This window comes from Eubalaena glacialis, chromosome 3 (genome assembly GCF_028564815.1).
Source record: "Eubalaena glacialis isolate mEubGla1 chromosome 3, mEubGla1.1.hap2.+ XY, whole genome shotgun sequence".
NCBI lineage: Eukaryota > Metazoa > Chordata > Mammalia > Artiodactyla > Balaenidae > Eubalaena > Eubalaena glacialis.
Genome location: NC_083718.1, coordinates 94,495,194 through 94,519,215, shown reverse-complemented (window position 1 = coordinate 94,519,215; position 24,022 = coordinate 94,495,194). Strand labels below are relative to the sequence as shown.

General features: G+C 35.4%; 1 protein-coding gene across 4 annotated transcripts in view; it reads right to left on the bottom strand.

Moving 5' to 3' along the window:
* PTPN22 (protein tyrosine phosphatase non-receptor type 22) overlaps positions 1-24,022 on the bottom strand; it is a 58,649-nt gene that overhangs the window by 9,963 nt on the left and 24,664 nt on the right. For 3 of the 4 annotated variants that reach the window (XM_061186162.1, XM_061186165.1, XM_061186164.1), the window contains 7 exons: positions 9,727-9,803; positions 8,761-9,578; positions 6,991-7,074; positions 6,712-6,842; positions 4,839-4,866; positions 1,276-1,359; positions 915-1,030 (listed from right to left, as the gene is read on the bottom strand). In XM_061186162.1, coding sequence (XP_061042145.1) covers positions 915-1,030; positions 1,276-1,359; positions 4,839-4,866; positions 6,712-6,842; positions 6,991-7,074; positions 8,761-9,578; positions 9,727-9,803 — 1,338 coding nt within the window. The remainder of the gene's footprint in view (positions 1-914; positions 1,031-1,275; positions 1,360-4,838; positions 4,867-6,711; positions 6,843-6,990; positions 7,075-8,760; positions 9,579-9,726; positions 9,804-24,022) is intronic. The other variant, XM_061186163.1, reaches the window with a different exon arrangement.

The following is a 24,022-nucleotide window of genomic DNA, read 5'->3' as shown; positions in this document are numbered from 1 at the left end:
TAAAGAAATATATAATATTAAAGAAATATAGTCCTTTGACTATGATGCCAATTGCAGATATTTTTTTCTCCAATTTGTTCTTTGTCTTTTGATTTTTAAGGTGATTTGGTGGTGGTGTTTTACCATGTAGAAATTTTCTGTTTTATTTAGTTAAATTTATAAATCTCCCTTCCTATGGCTTTTGGATTTTGAATCATAGTTATAAAGATCATTCCCACTCCCAGGTTGTAAAGTAATCTTTCCAGGTCTTTTTAGCACTTTGATGGGTTGTTTTTTTGTTTTTTAGCATTTAAATCTTTTATCCAACTAGAATATATCCTGGTATAGCTGTGAGGTATGGATCCTACTTTTTTTCCCTCTACGTTGTTATCCAGTTGAACCAACAACAGTGATTAAAACATCCATCTTTATTCCCTGACTTGAAAGGCTCCCTTCATCATATACTAAATTCCTATACATTTTTGGATCTATTTCTGAAGTTTTCCTTCTGCTCTGTTGGTATGTGTTTCTTTTCATACACCAATATCATACCATTTTAATTATTGAGGCTTTACGATGTTTTAATATCTGATAAAGCTACCCTTCTTTCATTGCTTTTACTTTTTTTTTTTTCGGTTTACTGACTATTCTTGCTATTTTTTCCCCCCATATGAACTTTGGAATCAATTTGTCTAGTTTCAGGGAAAAAAAGTTGATAGTTTTATTGGGCATGCTTTAAGTTAGGTTTTTAAAAAATTTTTGGTTTCTCTCTATTAATTTTGATCGTTGTGAGACCAACAGTGACTATCAGTGAAAATATTTAGTCTAATTTTTCATCTTAATGCTGGTGGCCCGGGGTTGGAGTGGCAGGGGTAGGGACACTTTCAGTAATGGAAAGCCTCTGGCATATTTCCATAAACTCCTATCTTCTTTACCTTACTCCTTGTGAAACATTTTCCAGGAGTCTTCAATGTCTGTTTTGAAGATGTTGAATTTTCCATGGTGTTAGGACAGCTAGTAGAATAAGTCTCTATAGGGTGAGCCTGCATACCTAAAAAAAAAAGCGTTTTGTTGCATAGCTTCTTAAGCCTTCAGATTGTATACAGGTATATATTCAGTAATTCTTAGCTTGACTTTTTTATGCATTATTTTTGCAACGCATTATGGGATTTTTAAATGTTTATTTTTATCTTATTTAATCATTCTTTGTACCTTTTCCATTTAGATCCTACTTTATTGTTAACCTTTAATGGTCTCATTTTTATAACTTTTTTGAGAGAGAGCACTGCCACTTACAATCTTCATCAGCAACAAGGAAGGACTCTAAGGTTCTTTCTGGCAGTGGAGGTGGCAGGGAAGAAGAATGATCTTGGTGTCGATCTATGAAAAGAGTATACAACAAAGCAAAAAAAAAAAAAAATTCATCAATTAAAAGTCCTAAGTCAAGGGCTTCCCTGGTGGCGCAGTGGTTGAGAATCTGCCTGCTAGTGCAGGGGACACGGGTTCGAGCCCTGGTCTGGGAGGATCCCACATGCCGCGGAGCAACTGGGCCCGTGAGCCACAACTACTGAGCCTGCGCGTCTGGAGCCTGTGCTCCGCAACAAGAGAGGCCGTGATAGTGAGAGGCCCGCGCACCGCGATGAAGAGTGGCCCCCGCTTGCCACAACTAGAGAAAACCCTCGCACAGAAACGAAGACCCAACACAGCCAAAAATAAATAAATAAATAAATAAATAAAAGTCCTAAGTCAAGATCCCTTTTTGAGACAAATATCATATGATATTGCTTATACATGGAATCTAAAAAATGGTACAAATCAACTTATTCACAAAACACAGAATCACAGATGTAGAAAACAAATTTATGGTCACCAAAGGGGAAGTGGGGGGAGGAATAAATTGGGAGACTGGCATTGACATATACACATTACTATATATAGAATAGATAACTAATAAGGACCTACTGTATAGCACAGGGAACTCTACTCAATACTCTGTAATGGCCTATATGGGAAAAGAATCTAAAAAAGAGTGTATATATGTAGATGTATAACTGATTCACTGTGCTGTATACCTGAAACACAACATTGTAAATCAACTATACTCCAATAAAAATTATTTTTAAAAATCCCTTTTTGGTTTTGTATAACTTTTCCAATTTTTCAATATTAACCTACAACAGCCAAATAAAAAATTATCTGAACATTGACTGGAGCCTCAAGAACTTTGTTATTCTAGCTCTTTCGCCAATGAGCCTATGCTTCATCACAGACTTGTAGCTCACTTACAAAAGTATTCTTCCAAAGAAATTGAACCTGAATTTAGTCAGGCTTCTAATCTTACTACAATTTTACAGAGAATCCTGGAGATAGAGGAACATGTTAAATAAAACCATGAGGATACAAACAGCCAAGTCCAGAATATTAGCGATCTTAAGGACAAATGGCCCATTCCCTCAACAAATAAATGGCATGAGAAAACATAAAAAGAAGAACTGTTACAAACTTTAAAAGGCTTAAGAAACATATAAACCAAAGTCAATGTGCAGACTTTGTTTGAATCCAGCTTCACATAAACCAACTGTAAAAAGACACATTTGAGACAGTTTGAGAAAATTGAACGAAGTCTGGATATTAGATAATATTAAGGAATTATTATTAATTTTATTAGTGTGATTACTGCTATTATGGTAGATTTAAACTGTGTGTTTGAAAATTTCCATGATAAAGAATTTTAAATAATGGAGCTATTTTCCCACAATGTAAGTCCTAGAGACACAAATCGTGTTCTATTGATGTATGCTTCTTGTTATACAGCGCTAAGTATAATTATATACTTTATTAATGTCTTTTTTTTTTTTTAATTTTTTGGCCACACCGCGTGGCAGGTGGGATCTTAGTTCCCTGACCAGGGATAGAGCCCGCACCCCCTGCATTGGAAGCGCAGAGTTGTAACCCCTGGACTGCCAGAGAAGTCCCTATTAATGTCTTTTGAAAATGAGTATGTGGTTAAGTGCTAGAGTTTTATCTGTCTTTGGTCATTGGGTTTTTCACGCCTTAGGACTTACCTATAAAGCAAGTTCTCTTGTTTATTCCTTGTATGCTGGGTAATATGCAAAAATTAAGTACAATACTTATTTCCATCACCTAATACAATAACTGGCATATAGTAGGCATTTGATAAATATTTGATAACTACTCTGAAGTAGCTTATCACCTTCCCATTTGATTTTAGGAAATATTATGAGACTACAACTTTCAGGTAACGATATCCTGACAAATACCTTCCCAAAATACCATTTTCATCTTAATACTCCCCTGACAAAGAACCTACAATGCTTATTACTTACTGAATTAAATTTAAATTCTTCTGCCAAGCTTCGTGTGTGATAAAATACACGTAACAAAATTTGCCGTTAATGACATTTAGTACATTCACAGTGATGTGCAATCATCACCACAATCTAGTTCCAAAATTTTAATCATCCTGAAAAGAAACTCCATGCTCATTTAGCAGTCTCTCCCCATTCCCTCCGGATTAGATTGGCAACGACAAATCTGCTTTCTCTATACATAGATTTATCTGTTGTGGATATTTCATCTGCCTAGCTTTTAAGTCCTTCGGAATTTTCCCACATTTTATCTATCCAAATTTATTTTCCATATTTCTCTATAATAGAACCTCTGTTGCAATTAAATTAACCTACTTACCATTTCTCTGTACCCATCATGCTTATTTTTACCTTTGAGTCACTGTTACTCTGATCCCTGCTCCTGGAATTCCCTCTTTTCTCCTCTATCCATATTCCTAAATTTCTTTCATCTACTCAAGCCTTTCCTAACCACTCCAGTGATACCTTTCTTTTTTCCAGATTCCTGGTGATGATAATCAGTGCCGCATAGATTATCACTTAATGGTTCCAAGTGAGTGTTAATTTTGTCTACCCAATTTGAATACATATATAATCATTAAGCAGCGCCCTTTCTTAAATATCCTGCCTATTCTAACACTGTATAAGGCACACGGAACTTGCTTAGGAAATGTTCATTCAATAATTACCTAATAAAAATTATAATAGGTAACATTTAATGAGAGCTTATTATTTGACAACCACTGTGCTAAAAGCTTTATATGCTTTATCTTACTAGATCCTCACAAAAATCCTCTTAGAAGGGGAGTTCTATTATCCTCATTTTATAAGTGAGAAAAATCGATAAAGTATATAATGTAACCAAGGTCATAGATTTTGATAACTATTGGTAGGCTGGGGATTTGAATGAAAGTCTACCTGACACCAAAGCTCATGTTTTTTAACCTCTATGTTATACTGCTTATTTACGTATTTGAACAATATGTTAATATGAATAAATGTGTTAAGGGCAACTACTACCTGTTATAATGTATGTAAAGTACCTATCAGTGTTCAAAGGACGTTTGCTGTTGATGTTGTTATTCAATGCATAAAACAAGCAAGAAAGTACTAGAGAAGCAGTGGCAAGTTAAAGACCTAAGTGACCAGAAATAACTTTTTAGAATCACACTGTTAACAATGATAAAACCAGTAAAATGGAACTGCTGCAAAGTTTTAAGAGATTGTATCTAAAATAGTTTGGGGTTTTTTTTTTTTTTTTTTTTTAGGGCTATATATCAAGGAGCAGAATTCTAAAATCCTGTCTTCCTTTTGCCCTTGACAAAACAAAACTACTAGCCTAGGAAAACCAGAAATAAATCAATAAATAGTGGAAGCTATTATGGAAACCATGCCATCTCCTGAGGTGAATTACTCTAAACTTAATGAGCCATTCTTGCAGTACAAATTCTTAGGGCTAAATGTCATCTAAAGCCAAAGAAAATTTTTTACCTGATTTGGGACTCTGGGGTTTTACACTCTGAAAAAGAAAGAAAGTCAAAGTGAAAGAAGAACATGTATACAAATCTATAAACTCAAAGCAATAAATAGCATTTTAAAATTATATTTCATATACCACTAGAGATAGTTATGAAATGTTGACCCTATTTTTCCTAATTTATAAATGTGCTGAACTGTGAAGAACCATCCACTCCTACAGTAATTTGTATATGTCATGAATATTGGTCCTAAATTGATCCTTTTTATAGTTATTTCCTTCCTGCTCAGAACATTTCCCTGAAAATTTAATTCCAGGTAAGGTTGTTGCCACTGAAATTACTTCATGACACTGAAAAAGTAGTGATTGCTCTTCACTCTGGGAGTTGTTAAGATAAAGACCATTAGCAATAATAGTAACAGTTACTAGCACATTAAAAGTGTAATTTAAGGGCTTCCCTGGTGGCGCAGTGGTTAAGAATCCGCCTATTAATGCAGAGGACATGGGTTCAAGCCCTTGTCCGGGAAAATCCCACATGCCGCGGAGCAACTAAGCCCATGTGCCACAACCACTGAGCCTGCGCTCTAGAGCTTGTGAGCCACAACTACTGAGCCCACGTGCCACAACTACTGCAGCCCGCATGCCTAGAGCCCATGCCCTGCAACAAGAGAAGCCACCACAATGAGAAGCCCGTGCACCACAACGAAGAGTAGCCTTCACTTGCCGCACCTAGAGAAAGCCCGCACGCAGCAACAAAGACCCAACACAGCTAAAAATAAATAAATAAAATAAATTAAAAAGAAAAAAAAAAGTGTAATTTATAAGGCAGGGAATATTTGCCCACCAGCACTGCAATTGTAAGTGTGTTTAAATGTTTTAATTACTTTTCTGATCTCTGAAATTTTAAGATAGTTGGTTCATAGAATTATATACAAATGAATAACAGATTGTTGAAGGTATAGGTTTTTCTTCTAGAAGCAGGGAACATTATTCCAAAAGGTTTATCTTAAATAATATAGACATCTGTTTTTTTTTTTAAAAAACTACTCTCTATGTTATCACAGCTAACAAGTAACAGCCTACCAGATGACTGCTATGAACAAGCAATCTACTTATGAAACAATTATTTTTGCCTTAACTGTCCTTCAAGAATAAAGTCAAATGTTTCTTCTTTCACTGTCTTCCTTGATCACTTCCAACCTGAAGGGATCTCTCACAGTTTCGAAGTTCTTATCTTCCATATGGCACTGATTATATTTGCCTTGTTATAATAAATACAGACAAAAATAAAGACTTGTGTACACATGCTATATCCCCACTACTGAACTATAAGTTTCTTAAGGGCAATAATTGTGTCTTATACATCTTTTTATCCCTCACATCCTCTAGCACATTGTTTTATAAATAGTATCCGCTTAGGATTTACTAAGTGATAAGTGTTAAAAATAAAAGGAAGGGGCTTCCCTGGTGGCGCAGTGGTTAAGAATCCGCCTGCCAGTTCAGGAGACATGAGTTCGAGCCCTGGTCCGGGAAGATCCCACATGCCGCCGAGCAACTAAGCCCGTGCTCCACAACTACTGAGCCTGCGCTCTAGAGGCCACAAGCCACAACTGCTGAGCCTGCGTACCACAACTACTGAAGCCCGTGTGCCTAGAGCCCACGCTCTGCAACAAGAGAAGCCACTGCAATGAGAAGCCCACGCACCGCAACGAAGAGTAGCCCCGCTCACCGCAGCTAGAGAAAAGCCTGCGCGCAGCAACGAAGACCCAATGCAGCCAAAAATAAATAAATAAATAAGTAAATTTATGAAAAAAAAAATATATATATAAGGAATAGGACTATAGTCCGTTGAATCCAAGTGAGTAGAGTCAGAAAAAAGTTATTGACCTTGCTTGGTCTAAGTCTTACCAAATCATCAAATTTCTTTGATTCAGATGTCCTACTACATTCTAGTGATGTTCTGATTTTTACCTTCACAGCTGAAGATAAAGATTTGGGAACATCCAGGGGGAATTCTCCTGTAAAAAAAGTAAATATGTTTCAATTTTAGTGCTGTAATTTTAGAGAGCAATTGTTACTCGGCAATAGCACACAGAATATTGAGAGGACCTAAGAAGTAATATAGTTAATCCACACTTTATTTTACACTTACTGAACTGTACTCACCAGCTTCCTCTACCACAATAAAAGATTCAGGTGTCCGTTCAGGAAGTGGAGGGGGAATTTCATCATTTATTCTTGGAGAAGTTGCTATCCAAAATGTCCGAAATATAATCAAAATTTTTAATTAGAAAAATCCAAAGAAAATTCTTATATTCTAATCTTGATACAAATTATGTCAAGCATCATTAATATCTTTAAGCTGGTATCTGTTCACTCAAGGAGAAAACAACATAAATTCTCTAATCCTAAATTGGAAACCCAGGAGGATTTTGATTCTTCTTCAAGATTTATTACTTCTTTTAAAAGCTCAAAGGTATTTTGATTAAGTCACTGAATATCAATTAACATAATATAACATCTTATATTAATTTAGGAAGCTTTGGATTGTTTTCTCCATAACTCTTGCCCTTTGTTTTACATAGAATATACAACATCATAAAGCACGTTCACATGCCAAAGATTCAATTACAGAGCAGGTAAAAATCACAAAGATTTTAGTATCTCTTCTTCATTCTTATAGAATTAAGAATATTGATATTTTTCCTGTTTACAAAAAAAGGTATAACAAGGTTTTCTATATTTCTATATAAGTATTCAGAATTTTTATAGACTTTAAAAGCTATTATGAGAAACTGCCACCAGATGGCATACATGTCAATGTTGCTACAATCCTTGAAGATAAGGATTTGGTTCCTAATGCTGACGCTCAGGGAAGTTTAAGGAACTATAGGTATCTAGAAAAATAAAATTTCTTTAAATCATAAAACAAGATCAAAGTATGTAATCTTTCCTTCTAACCAAAGAAGAAACTAGATCCAGATGAAATATTTTTATAACAAAACTATGCATGTACGTATCTATTGAGGAACTCTGTACAGTAAATAATGTCATAGAGAGAAAGCTTTCTCTACTTCCTACCTAGGTGGACCATTCTTTATAAATTTCTGATGACATATCTAAGAGAGTTAAACTTGCTTTAACTCTTCTTTCACAACATCTTCTTTCATATCAAACTATTATAATTATCTAACCAAATATTCACTTCTACTTTCAAACCACTCAGTAATATGAAACAATATGCATAATATGCAAAAATACAGAACTATAAGAGATAAAATATGAAATTAAAGTCATATAAGATTAAAATATCATACAGAATACTGAACATGTATCCTCATCTCTAAATTTATTATAAAAGGACAAGAGGAAATCAAGTCCTCGTCTTCCAACTCCTGCAGGAAGAGAATTCAATTCTTAGCAATCTGTTCAACTTAGTATAGACACATGATTCTCCAACAAAAATTCTGAGTGACCATGTGGTGCTGTTGATCAAATCTTTTCTGATGTTTTTTTGGAAATTGCTTCTGCATGCTAAGGATAAATTGTGGACTTTTTTTTTTTTAACATCTTTACTGGAGTATAATTGCTTTACAATGTTGTGTTAGTTTCTGCTGTATAACAAAATTGTGGACATTTGATAGACACTTCTAGGAATGAGGACTGCTGCCTTTAGAAGCACGCCTGCTGGCATAGGTCCTGTACCAGATCTGACTGCCTCCACTATTGCTTGTTTCATGGAATATTATGTATTTGTTACTGCTATTTTCAACTTATCACATCATCAAAACACTCATGGAATTTATTTTTTTGAGGAGGAGAAAAAGGAGAAGGAAGAAGAGAAGGATAAGAGGGTGGGGGGGGGTAAAAAAAACCATATCTTATAGAAACAAAGTCAAATCTAAAATGCTGTACAAACTTTTAAAAATAACTTACCTACTACTGCTGTCTCTTGGTTCAGTGGTGGGGGGAAATTGGTCAGAGGATTCAGTGCTAAAGAATCACATGAATTGTAATAAGGAAAGAGGGTTGTAGAAGATTTTGGCAGTGAAGAACAAGGTAAAACAGTTTCATCTTGCTTCTCAGGTAAATCAAGAGACATCTTAGAACCAGCACTACTTGGAGACAATGATGAAAAATAAGGATCTTCTACTAAAGACATGTAAGAAAGTACTTTAAAAGCACCAGAGTCATGCTGCTTTGCATTAGAGGCATTGCACATTTGATGCTTAGAGTCATATGATGGTGAATAATTCAGTTCTGCTGAAGAAACATGCATCACTTTTTGAGCCTGCTCAAGACAAGAATTGTGTGGGTGAGATTCCAAATAAAAATTTTCCTCGACGTCCAACTCTTTGGTGTCTCTCTGTTGCATCAATTCAAAGGGAGTTGATTTGGTCCGCATTATTGGCCCCTTTAAATTAAAACATCTTCCTGCTGCATTTACAGGTTTAGAGTTAGGACGTGCTCCAAACAAAATGGAGCTCAAGTCCAAACTTTGATGCTTCTGAAGAGGCTCCACACCTATTGGGAATACGTTTCTCTCCCATTTCATGGTTGTGTCAGCATTTTTGTTACAACCACAATTTAGCTCCAAAAACTCTAAAGAACTGCTCTGTTTAGAAGGGTGCATTACTAACCCTTCCTTTTCACTTATTTCAGAAATCCTGAGGTCAAAGGAAGAAGCTTCTGCACTTTTCACCCTTATCCTTCCTTTGCTCTGTTGGTTCATCACTTTTGCTTCTTTTATGATGCTGAAACAAAAAAGAAAGTAATGATGATACCATATCCCAAAGAAGTCTCTTCCCATATCCTCTTCTCAGCATCACGATGAGATATAAGCATGAGATTTTCCTCCCAGACACAATTAGACAACATTTAGATGTGTAAAATTATACTCACCTTTTTGGTAAATTAGGAGAATAAGAATCTGCTTCTTGATTGGGATTTTGCTTAGAAACTGAATACTTTGCTTGAATCTTCAAGAGAAGTAAGAGATTGTTTTTTAGTGACGCAATGGCCATGAGAGATTTTAGCATTCATAAGACTAAGAAGTTATTTTTCAGAAAATATAAAGATTTAAAATAATTCATGAAAGAGTCATATGAGTTTCCAAAATATTGAACCCAGCAGGAACTTGTTCACATACTGAAATCAAAAGGATCAAAATAAAGGATTAAATAGTGTTATAGAAATTAAGAAGGATTTGCTTAGAGCATCATCTTTTCATATGTGGAAGTTCTAAAATGTTGTTTATTTAAAATATAACTTTATTCTCAAGAACACTTTACTTTCAGAACTTTCATCATCTCAATCTTTTATGTTATGTCCTCATACTTATTTTGTTCTACATTTTTCTTCCTTGCTGTGCTCCAGCTATACTGGTTTTCTTGCCATTCCATAAGCATACCAAACTCATTACCAATTCGAGGCTTTTACTCTTACCATTCCCTCTGATTGAAATACTTTTGCTCCAGATTTTGCATGGCTGGCTCTTTCTAAGTAATTATTCTCTACTTAAATGTCACCTACATAAGGAAACCTCCCCTGACCACTCAACCTAAAATCACACTCCCACCCACTTGACCAAACACTCTCAATCTTTATTTTCTTCATAGGAATTATCACATTATGAAATTTGTTACTATGGCTCATGGAATCCAAGCTACCATCAATTGTACAATATATCCTGCCTTCGGGGATGTTTCAATATGTTTTTTGAAAAAGTCAGCAATTATAAGATTCCACCTGTAGCGGGTTTAACTGTGACTCTCAAAAAGATATGTTGAAATCTAATCCCTGAAATCTGTGAATGTGACCTTATTTGGAAATAGGGTCTTTGCAGATGTAATTAGTTAAGATGAGGTCATATTGGATTAGGGTGGGCCCTAATGCAATGAGACTTGTGTCCTTACAAAAAGAGAAAAGAGAGACTCAGAGACACACAGGGAGAATGTGGTGTGATGATGGAGGCAGAGACTGGACTGCAGTAATGTATCTGCAAGCCAAAGTACAACCAGGATTGCTGGAAAAACCAAAAAATAGCAATAGGCAAGGAAGATTCTTCCCCTAGAGCTATGAGAGAGAGCATGGCCTTGCTGACACCTTAATTTTAGACTTTGTGACTCCAGAACTGCAAGAAAATTAATTTGTTGTTTTAAACCCTCCTTGGTTTGTGGTACTTGTTACAGCAAGCCTAGTAAACTGGTACAGAGACTTTAATACTCCATGTTCAATAATGAATAGAAAAATCAGATCAACAAGGAGACAGAGGACAGACATGAACAATCATGTAAACAAATAAGAACTAACAAACACTCATAGAACACTCTACCCAACAAAACATACATTCTTCTCAAACATATATGGAACATTCTCCAGGATAGACCAGATGTTAGGCCACAAAACAAGCTTTAATAAATTTTAAAAGAGAGAAGTCATACAAAGTATCTTTTTCAATCATAATGGGTTGAAACTAGAAATCAATAACAGAAGGAAACCTGGAAAATTCACAAGTATGTGTAAATTAAACACTCTTAAACAACCAATGGGTCAAAGGAGAAATCACAATAGAAATTAGAGAATACTTAGAAATGAATGAAAATACATCACACCAAAATGTATGGAATACAGTGAAAGCAGTGCTTAGAGGTAAATTTACAGCCGTGAATGCCTGGAAGAAAGATTTCAAATTAATTACCTAACTTTATACCTTAAGGAACTAGAATAAGAACAAACTAAACCCAAAGCTAGCAGAAGGAAGGAAATATTAAAAGATTAGAGCAGAGATAAATGAGATAGAGAAAACAATGGAGAAAACCAACAAAACCAAAATTTGATCCTTTGAAAAGATCTGTAAAATTCACAAACCTTTAGCTAGAGACTGACTAAGGGAAAAAGAGAAGACTGAAATTGCTAAAATCTCAAATTACAGAAATAAAAGTGGGGACATTACTACTAATTTCACAGAAACAGAAAGTATAAGATAATAATATGAATAATTGTATGCCAACAAATTGTATAACCTGAATTAAATGATCAAATTCCTAAAAACATATGATCAACCAAAACTGATTCAGAAAGAAATGGAAAATCTGAATAGACCTACAGTTAGCAAGTAGGCTGAATCAGTAATCAAATATTTTCTCAACAAAGAAAAGTCCAGGACCAGATGGCTTCATTGGTGAATTGTACCAAACATTTAAAGAAGAATAAACACCAATCCTGCACAAACTCTTCCTAAAACTTGAATGACACTCCTAAGTCATTCAATGAGGACAGTAATTCCCTGTTGCCAAAGCTAGACATAGATGCTACAAGCAAAAGAAAACCACAGACCAATATTCTTTATAAATATTGACACAAAAGTCCTCAATAAAATACTAGCAAACTGAGTTTAGCATAGTAAAAGGATTACACACCATGACCAAGTGAGATTTATTTCCAGAGTGCAAGGATGGTTCAACATTCAAAAATTTATCAGTGTAATATATCATATTAATAGAATTAAGGAGAAGAAACCCACATGATCATATCGATTGATGCAGAAAAGAATTTGACAAATTCATGATAAAAATACTTAATAGACTGGGAATATAAGCGAACTTCCTCAACATGATAAAGGCCATATATGAAAAAGCCACAGCTAATATCATACTCAAAGGTGAAGGACTGAAAGCTTTCCCCCAAGATCAGGCGTAAGACAAGGATGCCAATTTTTGCCATTTTTATTCAACATAATACCAGAAGTTCTAGCCAGAGCAATTAGGTAAGAAAGCAAACAAAGGCATGAAAATGGGAAAGGAGGAAGTAAAGTTACCTTCATTTGCAGACGACATAATTTTATATGTTGAAAGATTCCACACACACCCACAAAAAAAAATGCTACAGCTAATAAACCAATTCAGCAAAATTGCAGAATATATAATCAACACACGAAAACCAGTTGCACTACTATACATTAGCAATAAACATTCTGAAAAGGAAATTAGGAAAGAAATTCTAATATATATATATATGTATCAAAAATATACATACTAAGGAATAAACTTAACCAAGGAAGTGAAAGACTTATATACTGAAAACTACAAACCATTGCTGACAAATAAAATAAATGGAGAGACATTTGATGTTCATGAAATGGAAGACATTATATTGTTATGATAACATTACCCAAAGTGATCTACAGATTCAATGCAATCCCTATAAAAATTCCAAAGGTGCTTCTGCAGAAATAGAAAACCTCATCTTAAAATTCATGCAGAGAGAGACCTTCAAGATGGTGGAGGAGTAAGACATGGAGATCACCTTCCTCCCCACAAATACATCAGAAATACATCTACATGTGGAACAACTCCTACAGAACACCTACTGAACACTGTCAGAAGACCTCAGACTTCCCAAAAGACGCCCTCAGGCAACCTCATGCAGAGGCGGGGCCAAATCCAAAGCTGAACCCCAAGAGCTGTGCTAACAAAGAAGAGAAAGGGAAATTCCTCCCAGCAGCCTCAGGAGCAGCGGATTAAATCGGCACAATCAACTTGATGTACCCTGCATCTCTGTAATACCTGAATAAACAACAAATCATCCCCAAATGGAGGACCAGTGGACTTTGGGAGCAACTGTAGCCTTGGGGTTTGCTTTCTGCATCTAATTTGTTTCTGGTTTTATATTTATCTTAGTTTAGTATTTAGAGTTTATTATCATTGGTAGATTTGTTTATTGATTTGGTTGCTCTCTTCCTCCTTTATATATATATATATTTTTTTCCATTTTCTCTTTTTGTGAGTGTGTATGTCTATGCTACTTTGTGTGATTTTCTCTGTATAGCTTTGCTTGTACCATTTGTCCTAGGGTTCTGTCTGTCTGTTTTTTTTTTTTTTTTTTTAGTATAGTTTTTAGTGCTTGTTATCATTTGTGGATTTGTTTTTTGGTTTGGTCACTCTCTTCTTTCTTTTTTTTCTTCTTTTTTTAATTAATTTTTAATTTATTTATATTTTTAATATTTATTTTTTATTTTAATAGCTTTATTTTCTTTCTTTCATTCTTTCTTTCTTTCTTTCTTTCTTTCTTTCTTTCTTTTTCTTTCTTTCTTTTTTTCTCCATTTTCTTCTGATCTGTGTGGCTGACAGGGTCTCGGTGCTCCCGCCGGGTGTCAGGCCTGTGCCTCTGAGGTGAGAGAGCCGAGTTCAGGACATTGGTCCACCAGAGACCTCCTGGCTCCAAGTAATATCAAACAGCTAAAGCTCTCTCAGAGATCTCCATCTCAACGCTAAGTCCCAGCTCCACTCAACGACAGGCAAGCTACAGTGCTGGACACCCTATGCCAAACAACTAGCAAGACAGGGACACAACCCCACCCGCTAGCAGAGAGGCTGCTTAAAATCATAATAAGGTCACAGACACCCCAAAACACACCATCAGACACGGTCTTGCCCACCTGAAAGACAAGATCCAGCCTCATCACCAGAACACAGGCACCAGTCCCCTCCACCAGGAAGCTTACACAACCCACTGAACCAACATTAGCCACTGCGGGCAGACACCATAAACAACAAGAACTATGAACCTGCAGCCTGCGAAAAGGAGACCCCCAAACACAGTAATTTAAGCAAAATGAGAAGACAGAAAACACACAGCAGATGAAGGAGCAAGGTGAAAACCCACCAGACCAAACAAATGAAGAGGAAATAGGCAGTCTACCTGAAAAAGAATTCAGACTAATGATAGTAAAGATGATCCAAAATCTTGGAAATAGAACAGAGGAAATACAAGAAATGTTTAACAAGGAGAATTAGAAGAACTAAAGAGCAAACAAACAATGATGTACAACACAATAAATGAAATAAAAAATTCTCTAGAAGGAATCAATAGCAGAATAACTAAGGCAGAAGAACGGATAAGTGATCTGGAAGATAAAATAGTGGAAATAACTACTGCAGAGCAGAATAAAGAAAAAAGAATGAAAAGAATTGAGGACAGTCTTAGAGACCTCTGGGAAAACATTAAATGCACCGACATTCTAATTATAGGGGTCCGGAAGAAGAGAAAAAGAAAGGGACTGAGAAAATATTTGAAGGACTATAGTTGAAAACTTCCCTAATATGGGAAAAGAAATAGTCAATCAAGCGCAGGAAGCACAGAGAGTCCCATACAGGATAAATCCAAGGAGGAACATGCCAAGACATGTATTAACCAAACTATCAAATACTAAATACAAAGAAAAAATATTAAAAGCAGCAAGGGAAAGACAACAAATAACATACAAGGGAATCCCCATAAGGTTAACAGCTGATCTTTCAGCAGAAACTCTGCAAGCCAGAAGGGAGAGGCAGGACATATTTAAAGTGATGAAAGGGAAAAACCTACAACCAAGATTACTCTACCCAGCAAGGGTCTCATTCAGATTCGACAGAGAAACTAAAACCTTTACAGACAAGCAAAAGCTAAGAGAATTCAGCTCCACCAAACCAGCTTTACAGCAAATGCTAAAGGCACTTCCCTAGGCAGGAAACACAAGAGAAGGAACAGCCCTACAATAACAAATCCAAAACAATCAAGAAAATGGTAATAGGAACATACAGATCAATAACTACCTTAAATGTAAATGGATTAAATGATCCAACCAAAAGACATAGACTGGCTGAATGGATACAAAAACAAGACCCTTATATATGCTGTCTACAAGAGACCTACTTCACACCCAGGGACATATACAGACTGAAAGTGAGGGGATGGAAAAAGATATTCCATGCAAATGGAAATCAAAAGAAAGCTGGAGTAGCAATTATCATATCAGACAAAATAGACTGTAAAATAAACACTATTACAAGAGACAAAGAAGGACACTACATAATGATCAAGGGATCAATCCAAAAAAAGATATAACAATTGTAAATATTTATGCACCCAACATAAGAGCACCTCAATACATAAGGCAAATGCTAACAGCCATAAAAGGGGAAATAGACAGTAACACAATCACAGTAGGGGACTTTAACACCCCACTTTCATCAATGGACAGGTCATCCAAAATGAAAATAAATAAGGAAACACTAGCTTTAAATGATACATTAAACAAGATGGACTTAATTGATATTTATAGGACATTCCATCCAAAAACAACAGAATACACTTTCTTCTCAAGTGCTCATGGAACATTCTCCAGGATAGATCATATCTTGGGTCACAAATCAAGCCTTGGTAAATTTAAGAAAATTGAAATTGTATCAAGTATCTTTTCCAACCACAACGCTATGAGACTAGATATCAATTACAGAAAAAATACAAACACATGGAGGCTAAACAATACACTACTTAATAACCAAGAGATCACTGAAGAAATCAAAGAGGAAATAAAAAAATACCTAGAAACAAATGACAATGAAAACACAATGACCCAAAACCTATGGGATGCAGGAAAAGCAGTTCTAAGAGGGAAGTTTATACCACTACAATCCTACCTCAAGAAACAAGAAACATCTCAAATAAACAACCTAACCTTATACCTAAAGCAATTAGAGAAAGAAGAACACAAAAACCCCGAAGTTAGCAGAATGAAAGAAATCATAAAGATCAGATCAGAAATAAATGAAAAAGAAATGAAGGAAACAGTAGCGAAGATCAATAAACCTAAAAGCTGGTTCTTTGAGAAGATAAACAAAATATAAACCATTAGCTAAACTCATCAAGAAAAAAAGGGAGAAGACTCAAATCAATAGAATTAGAAATGAAAAAGAAGTAACAACTGATGCTGCAGAAATACAAAGGATCATGAGAGATTACTACAAGCAACTATATGCCAATAAAATGGACAACCTGGAAGAAATGGACAAATTCTTAGAAAAGCACAACCTTCTGAGACTGAACCAGGAAGAAATAGAAAATATAAACAGACCAATCACAAGTACTGAAATTGAGACTGTGATTAAAAATCTTCCAACAAACAAAAGCCCAGGGCCAGATGGCTTCACAGGCGAATTCTATCAAGCATTTAGAGAAGAGCTAACACCTATCCTTCTCAAACTTTTCCAAAATATAGTAGAGGGAGGAACACTCCCAAACTCATTCTACGAGGTCACCATCACCCTGATACCAAAACCAGACAAAGATGTCACAAAGAAAGAAAACTACAGGCCAATATCACGATGAACATAGATGTAAAAATCCTCAACAAAATACTAGCAAACAGAGTCCAACAGCACATTAAAAGGATCATACACCATGATCAAGTGGGGTTTATCCCAGGAATGCAAGGGTTCTTCAATATACGCAAATCAATCAATGTGATAAACCATATTAACAAACTGATGGAGAAAAACCATATGATCATCTCAATAGATGCAGAAAAAGCTTTTGACAAAATTCAACACCCTTTTATGATTAAAAAAACCCTGCAGAAAGTAGGCATCGAGGGAACTTACTTCAACATAATGAAGGCCATATATGACAAACCCACAGCCAACATTGTTCTCAATGGTGAAAAACTGAAACCATTTCCACTAAGATCAGGAACAAGGCAAGTTTACCCACTCTCACCGCTATTATTCAACATAGTTTTGGAAGTTTTAGCGACAGCAATCAGAGAAGAAAAAGAAATAAAAGGAATCCAAATCGGAAAAGAAGTAAAGCTGTCACTGTTTGCAGATGACATGATACTATACATAGAGAATCCTAAAGATGCTACCAGAAAACTACTAGAGCTAATCAATGAATTTGTCAGAGTAGCAGGATACAAAATTAATGCACAGAAATCTCTCGCATTCCTATACACTGATGATGAAAAATCTGAATGAGAAATTAAGGAAACACTCCCATTTACCATTGCAACAAGAAGAATAAAATACCTAGGAATAAACCTACCTAAGGAGACAAAAGACCTGTATGCAGAAAACTAAAAGACACTGATGAAAGAAATTAAAGATGATACAAACAGATGGAGAGATATACCATGTTCTTGGATTGGAAGAATCCACATTGTGAAAATGACTATACTATCCAGAGCAATCTACAGATTCAGTGCAATCCCTATCAAACTACCAATGGCATTTTTCACAGAACTAGAACAAAAAATTTCACAATTTGTATGGAAACACAAAAGACCCCAAATAGCAAAAACAATCTTGAGAAAGAAAAATGGAGTTGGAAGAATCAGGCTCCCAGACTTCAGATTATACTACAAAGCTACAGTAATCAAGACAGTATGGTACTGGAACAAAAACAGGAATATAGATCAATGGAACAGGATAGAAAGCCCAGAGATAAACCCACGCACATATGGTCACCTTATTTTTGATAAAAGAGGCAAGAATACACAATGGAAAAAAGGCAGCCTCTTCAATAAGTGGTGCTGGGAAAACTGGACAGCTTCATGTAAAAGAATGAAATTAGAACACTCCCGAACACCATACACAAAAATAAACTCAAAATGGATTAAAGACCTAAATGTAAGGCCAGACACTGTGAAACTCTTAGAGGAAAACATAGGCAGAACACTCTATGACATAAATCACAGCAAGATCCTCTTTGACCCACGTCCTAGAGAAATGGAAATAAAAACAAAAATAAACAAATGGGACCGAATGAAACTTAAAAGCTTTTGCACAGCAAAGGAAACCATAATCAAGACAAAAAGGCAGCTCTCAGAATGGGAGAAAATATTTGGAAATGAAGCAACTGACAAAGGATTAATCTCCAAAATTTACAAGTAGCTCATGCGGCTCAATATCAAAAAAACAAACAACCCAATCCAAAAATGGGCAGAAGACCTAAATAGACATTTCTCCAAAGAAGATATACAGATTACCAACAACCACATGAAAGGATACTCAACATCACTAATCATTAGAGAAATGCAAATGAAAAATACAATGAGGTATCACCTCACACCAGTCAGAATGGCCATCATCAGAATGTCTACAAACAATAAATACTGGAGAGGGTGTGGAGAAAAGAGAACTCTCTTGTACTGTTGGTGGGAATGTAAATTGATACAGCCACTATGGAGAACAGTATGGAGGTTCCTTAAAAAACTAAAACTAGAACTACCATACGACCCAGCAATCCCACTACTGGGCATATACCCTGAGAAAACCATAATTCAAAAAGAGTCATGTACCACAATGTTCTTTGCAGCTCTATTTACAATACATTTTCTGTCCATCGACAGATAAATGGATAAAGAAGATGTGGCACATATATAGCATATATACAATGGAATATTACTTGGCCATGAAAAGAGACGAAATTGAGTTATTTGTAGTGAGGTGGATGGACCTGGAGACTGTCATACAGAGTGAAGTAAGTCAGAAAGAGAAAAACAAATACCGTATGCTAACACATATATATGGAATCTAAAAAAAAAATAAAAGTTTCTGAAGAACCTAGGGGCAGGACAGGAATAAAGACACAGATGTAGAGAATGCACTTGAGGACACAGGGAATGGGAAGGGTAAGCTGGGATGAAGTGAGAGAGTGGCATGGACTTATATATACTACCAAATGTAAAATAGATAGCTAGTGAGAAGCAGCCTCATAGCACAGGGAGATCAGCTTGGTGCTTTGTGACCACCTAGAGGGGTGGGATAGGGAGGGTGGGAAGGAAACACAAGAGGAAGGAGATATGGGGATATATGTATATGTATAGCTGATTCACTTTGTTGTAAAGCAGAAACTAACACACCATTGTAAAGCAATTATACTCCAATAAAGATGTTAAAAAAAAAATTCATGCAGAATCTCAAGGGACTCTGAACAGCCCAAACAATCTTGGAAAAGAAGAGCAAAATTGTAGGACTCATACTTCCTGATTTCAAAAGGTACTACAAAGATGCAGTAATAAAACAGTATGGTACTGACACTGGACAGCTGTATAGACTAATGGAATAAAATAGAGAGCCTAACAATAAACTCACACTTATGAGTAATTGGTTTTTGATGAGGCTGCCAAGAGCATTCAATGGAGAAAAGACAGTCTTTTCAACAAATGGTGCTGGGAAAACTGGGCATCTACATGCAAAAGAATGAAGTTGGACTCTTGCAGTAAATACAAAGATTAACTCAAAATGGATCAAATACCTAAACATAAGAGCTAAAACTAAAACTCTTAGAAGAACACATGGAAAGCTTCATGACATTGGATTTGACAATGATTTCTTGAATATGACACCAAAGGCACTATCAACAAAATGAAAAATAGACAGGACTTCCCTGGTCACGCAATGGTTAAGAATCCGCCTGCCAATGCAGGGGACATGGATTTGAGCCCTGGGCCGGGAAGATCCCACATGTCATGGAGCAACTAAGCCAGTGTGCCACAACTACTGAGCCTGCACTCTAGAGCCCGCAAGCCACATCTACTGAGCCCACATGCAACAACTACTGAAGCCCACATGCCTAGAGCCCCTGCTCCACAACAAGAGAATCCACTGCAATGAGAAGCCCACACACCGCAACTAAGAGTAGCCTCCGCTCGCTGCAACTAGAGAAAGCCTGCGTGCAGCAATGAAGACCCAATGCAGCCATAAATAAATAAGTAAATTTTATTAAAAATAAATAAATAAATAAATAAAAATAAAAAATAGACAAATTGGATTTTATGAAAACTAAAAACTTATACATCAAAGTGCACAAGCAACAGAGTAAAAGTGCAACAGAAAGGGAGACAATATTTTCAAATCACATATCTGATAAGGGATTAATATCCAGAATATATAGAGAACTGCTAAAACTCAACAATGACCAACTCAAAAATGTGCAGAAGACACAAAAACAGACATATGGATCAATGGAAAAGAATAGAGAGCCCAGAAATAAACCCACACACCTTCAGTCAATTAATTTTCAACAAAGGAGGCAAGAATATACTATGGAGAAAAGACAGTCTCTTCAACAAGTGGTGTTGGGAAAGTTGGACAGCTGCATGTAAAACAATAAAGTTAGAACACACCCTCACACCATACACAAAAAAAAATGTTTAATGGCTTAAAGACTTAAATATAAGACATGATACCATAAAACTCCTGGAAAAGAACATAGGCAAGACATTCTCTGACATAAATCATACCAATGTTTTCTTAGGTCATTCTCCCAAGGCAATAGAAATCAAAGCAAAAAATAAACACATGGGACCTAATCAAACTTACAAGCTTTTGCACAGCAAAGGAAGCCAGAAACAAACAAAAAGACAACCTAGGGACTGGGAGAAAATACTTGCAAATGATGCAATCAACAAGGGCTTAATTTTCAAAATATACAAACTTCTCATACAACTCAATAACAAAAAAACAAACAACCCAATCAAAAAATGGGCAGAAGACCTAAGTAGACATTTCTCCAAAGAAGACATACAGATGGCCAATAGGCACATGAAAAGATGCTCATCATCACTAATTATTAGAGAAATGCAAATCAAAACTATAATGAGGTACCACCTCACACCAGTCCGAATGACCATCATTAAAAAGTCTACAAATAACAAATATTGGAGAGGGTGTGGAGAAAAAGGAACCCTCCTACACTGTTGGTGGGAATGTAAATTGATGAAGTCACTATGGAAAACAGTATGGAGGTCCTCAGAAAACTAAAAATAGAGTTGCCATACAATCCAGCAATCCTACTCCTGAGCAAATATCCAGACAAAAGTATAATTCGAAAAGATTAAAAAAAAAAAAGAAAGAAAGAAAAGAAAATTTCTTTCAACAAATAAACAAAAAAAAGAAAAGATACATGCACCCCTATGTTCATAGCAGCACAGTTTGTAATAGCCAAGACATGGAAGCAGCCTAAATGTCCATGAACAAATGAATGGATAAAGAAGATGTGGTATATATATACAATGGAATATTACCCAGCCATAAAAAAGAATGAAATAATGCCATTTGCAGCAACATGGATGAACCTAGAGATTATCATTATAAGTGAACTAAGAAAGAGAAAGACAAATACCATATGATATCACTTATCCATGAAATAGAAACAGACTCACAGACATAGAGAGCAGGATTGTGGTTGCCATGGGGGAGGATAGGTAGAAGAGGAATAGATTGGAAGTTTGGATGGAAGGATGGCTATTAAGAGATGCAAACCATTATATATAGAATGGATAAACAATAAGGTCCTACTGTATAGCACAGGGAACTATATTCAATATCCTCTAATAAACCATAATGGAAAAGAATATGAAAAAGAATATATACATATACATATATATATATGTATAACTGAATCACTTTGCTGTAGAGCAGAAACTAACACAACATTGTAAATCAACTATACTTCAATAAAACAAATTTTTTAAAAAATGGGCAAAAGACTTGAATAGACATTTTTCCAAAGATGATATACAAATGGCCAATGAACACATGCAAAGATGCTTAACATCATTAACCAGGAAAATGTAAACCAGAACCACAATGAGATACTACTTTACCCCATTAGGGTGGCTATTATCTAAAAAACAAATAAACAAAAGCAAAAACTAACAAGTACTGGTGAGGTACCTAGAGTAGTCAAATTCATAGGAAGAGAAAGCAGAATGGTGGTTGCTAAGGGCTGGGCTTAAGGAGGAATGGGGAGTTAGTGTTTAATGGGTATAAAGTTTCAGTTTTGCAAGATGAAAGGAGTTCTGGAAATGGATGGTGGTGATGGTTGCACAATAATATGAATGTACATAATACCACTGAACTATACACCTAAAATTGGTTAAGGTAGTAAATTTTATGTATATTTTACCACAAAGAAAACCTAGAGAAAAAAAGAGCAAAGGACTTGGATAGATATTTGTCCAAAGAAGATGTACAAATGGCCAGTAAGCACATGAAAAGCTGTTCAACATCACTAATCATTAGGGAAATGAAAATCAAGGCCATAAATACCACTTCACACTCGTTAGGATGGCTATTATCTTAAAAACCAAAAACAAACAAACAAACAAAAAAACAGAAAATACCCAGCGTTAGCAAGAAGGTGGAGGAATTGGAACCTTTGTGCAATGCTGGTGGGGATGTAAAATTTTGCAGCCACTGTGAAAAACAGTGTGGCAGTACCTTAAAAAATTAAACATAGAATTACTGCATGATCCAGCAATTCCACTTCTGGGTATATACCCAAAAGAATTTAAAATAGGGACTTGAACAAGTATTTGTACACCAATTTTTATAAGAACATTATTCACAATAGCCAAAAGGTGGAAACAACCCAAGTGTCCATCAACAGGTGAATGGATAAGTAAAATGTGGTATTACACAGAATGGAATATTATAAAGCCATAAAAAGGAATGAAATTCTGATATATGTTACAAAATGGATGAACCTTGAAACATTATGTTACATGAAATAAGCCAGATAAAAAGAGTAAATATACGACTACACTTATATCATGTACCTAGAATAGGCAAATTCATAGGGACAGAAAGTAGAATAGAAACTATTAGGGGTTCGGGTACAGGGGATGGAGAGTTTCTGTTTAGAATGATGAAAAATTTCTAGAAATAAACAGTAATGATGGTCACACACATTGTGAAGGTACTAAATGCCACTCATATTTTCAAATGGTTAAAATGGTAATTTTTTCCATAGTGGTAAAAATACTGTAGTTTTACCGCAATAAAAAATATGAATGGAGAATTGTCTCCTCCTCATCTATTTTCTGGTAAAGATTGTGTAAAATTGGTGTTAATTCTTTCTTAAAGATTTGGTAGAATTCTCAAGTGAAACTATGTGAGCCTGGTTATTTCTTTTTGGGAAATTTTTAAGTTATGAATTCAGTTTTCTTTACCATTATGAGGCTATTCAAATTATTTCATCTTGAGTGAGCTGTGGTAGTTTGTGTTTTTTGAGGAAGTAATACATTATTTTATCTAAGTTGACATATGTGTATGTGTTGAGTTGTTCATACTATATCCTTTATTATCCTTTTGATATCTGCAAAGTCTGTAGAAATAGGCCCTTTTGCATTCCTGATATTGGTAATTTTTATATTTTTCCCTTTTTTCCTTTATCATTCTTCCTAGAAGTTTGTCAATTTTGTTGATCTTTTCAAAGAACCAGATCTTTGGTTCACTGATTTTTCTCTTTTGTTTTCCTGTTTTCAATTTCATTGATTTATACTCTTTACTATTTCCTTCCTTCTGTTTCTCTTGGGTTTATTTCACTCTTTTTTTTTTTTTTTCCTAGATTCATAAAGTGGGAGCTCAGATTA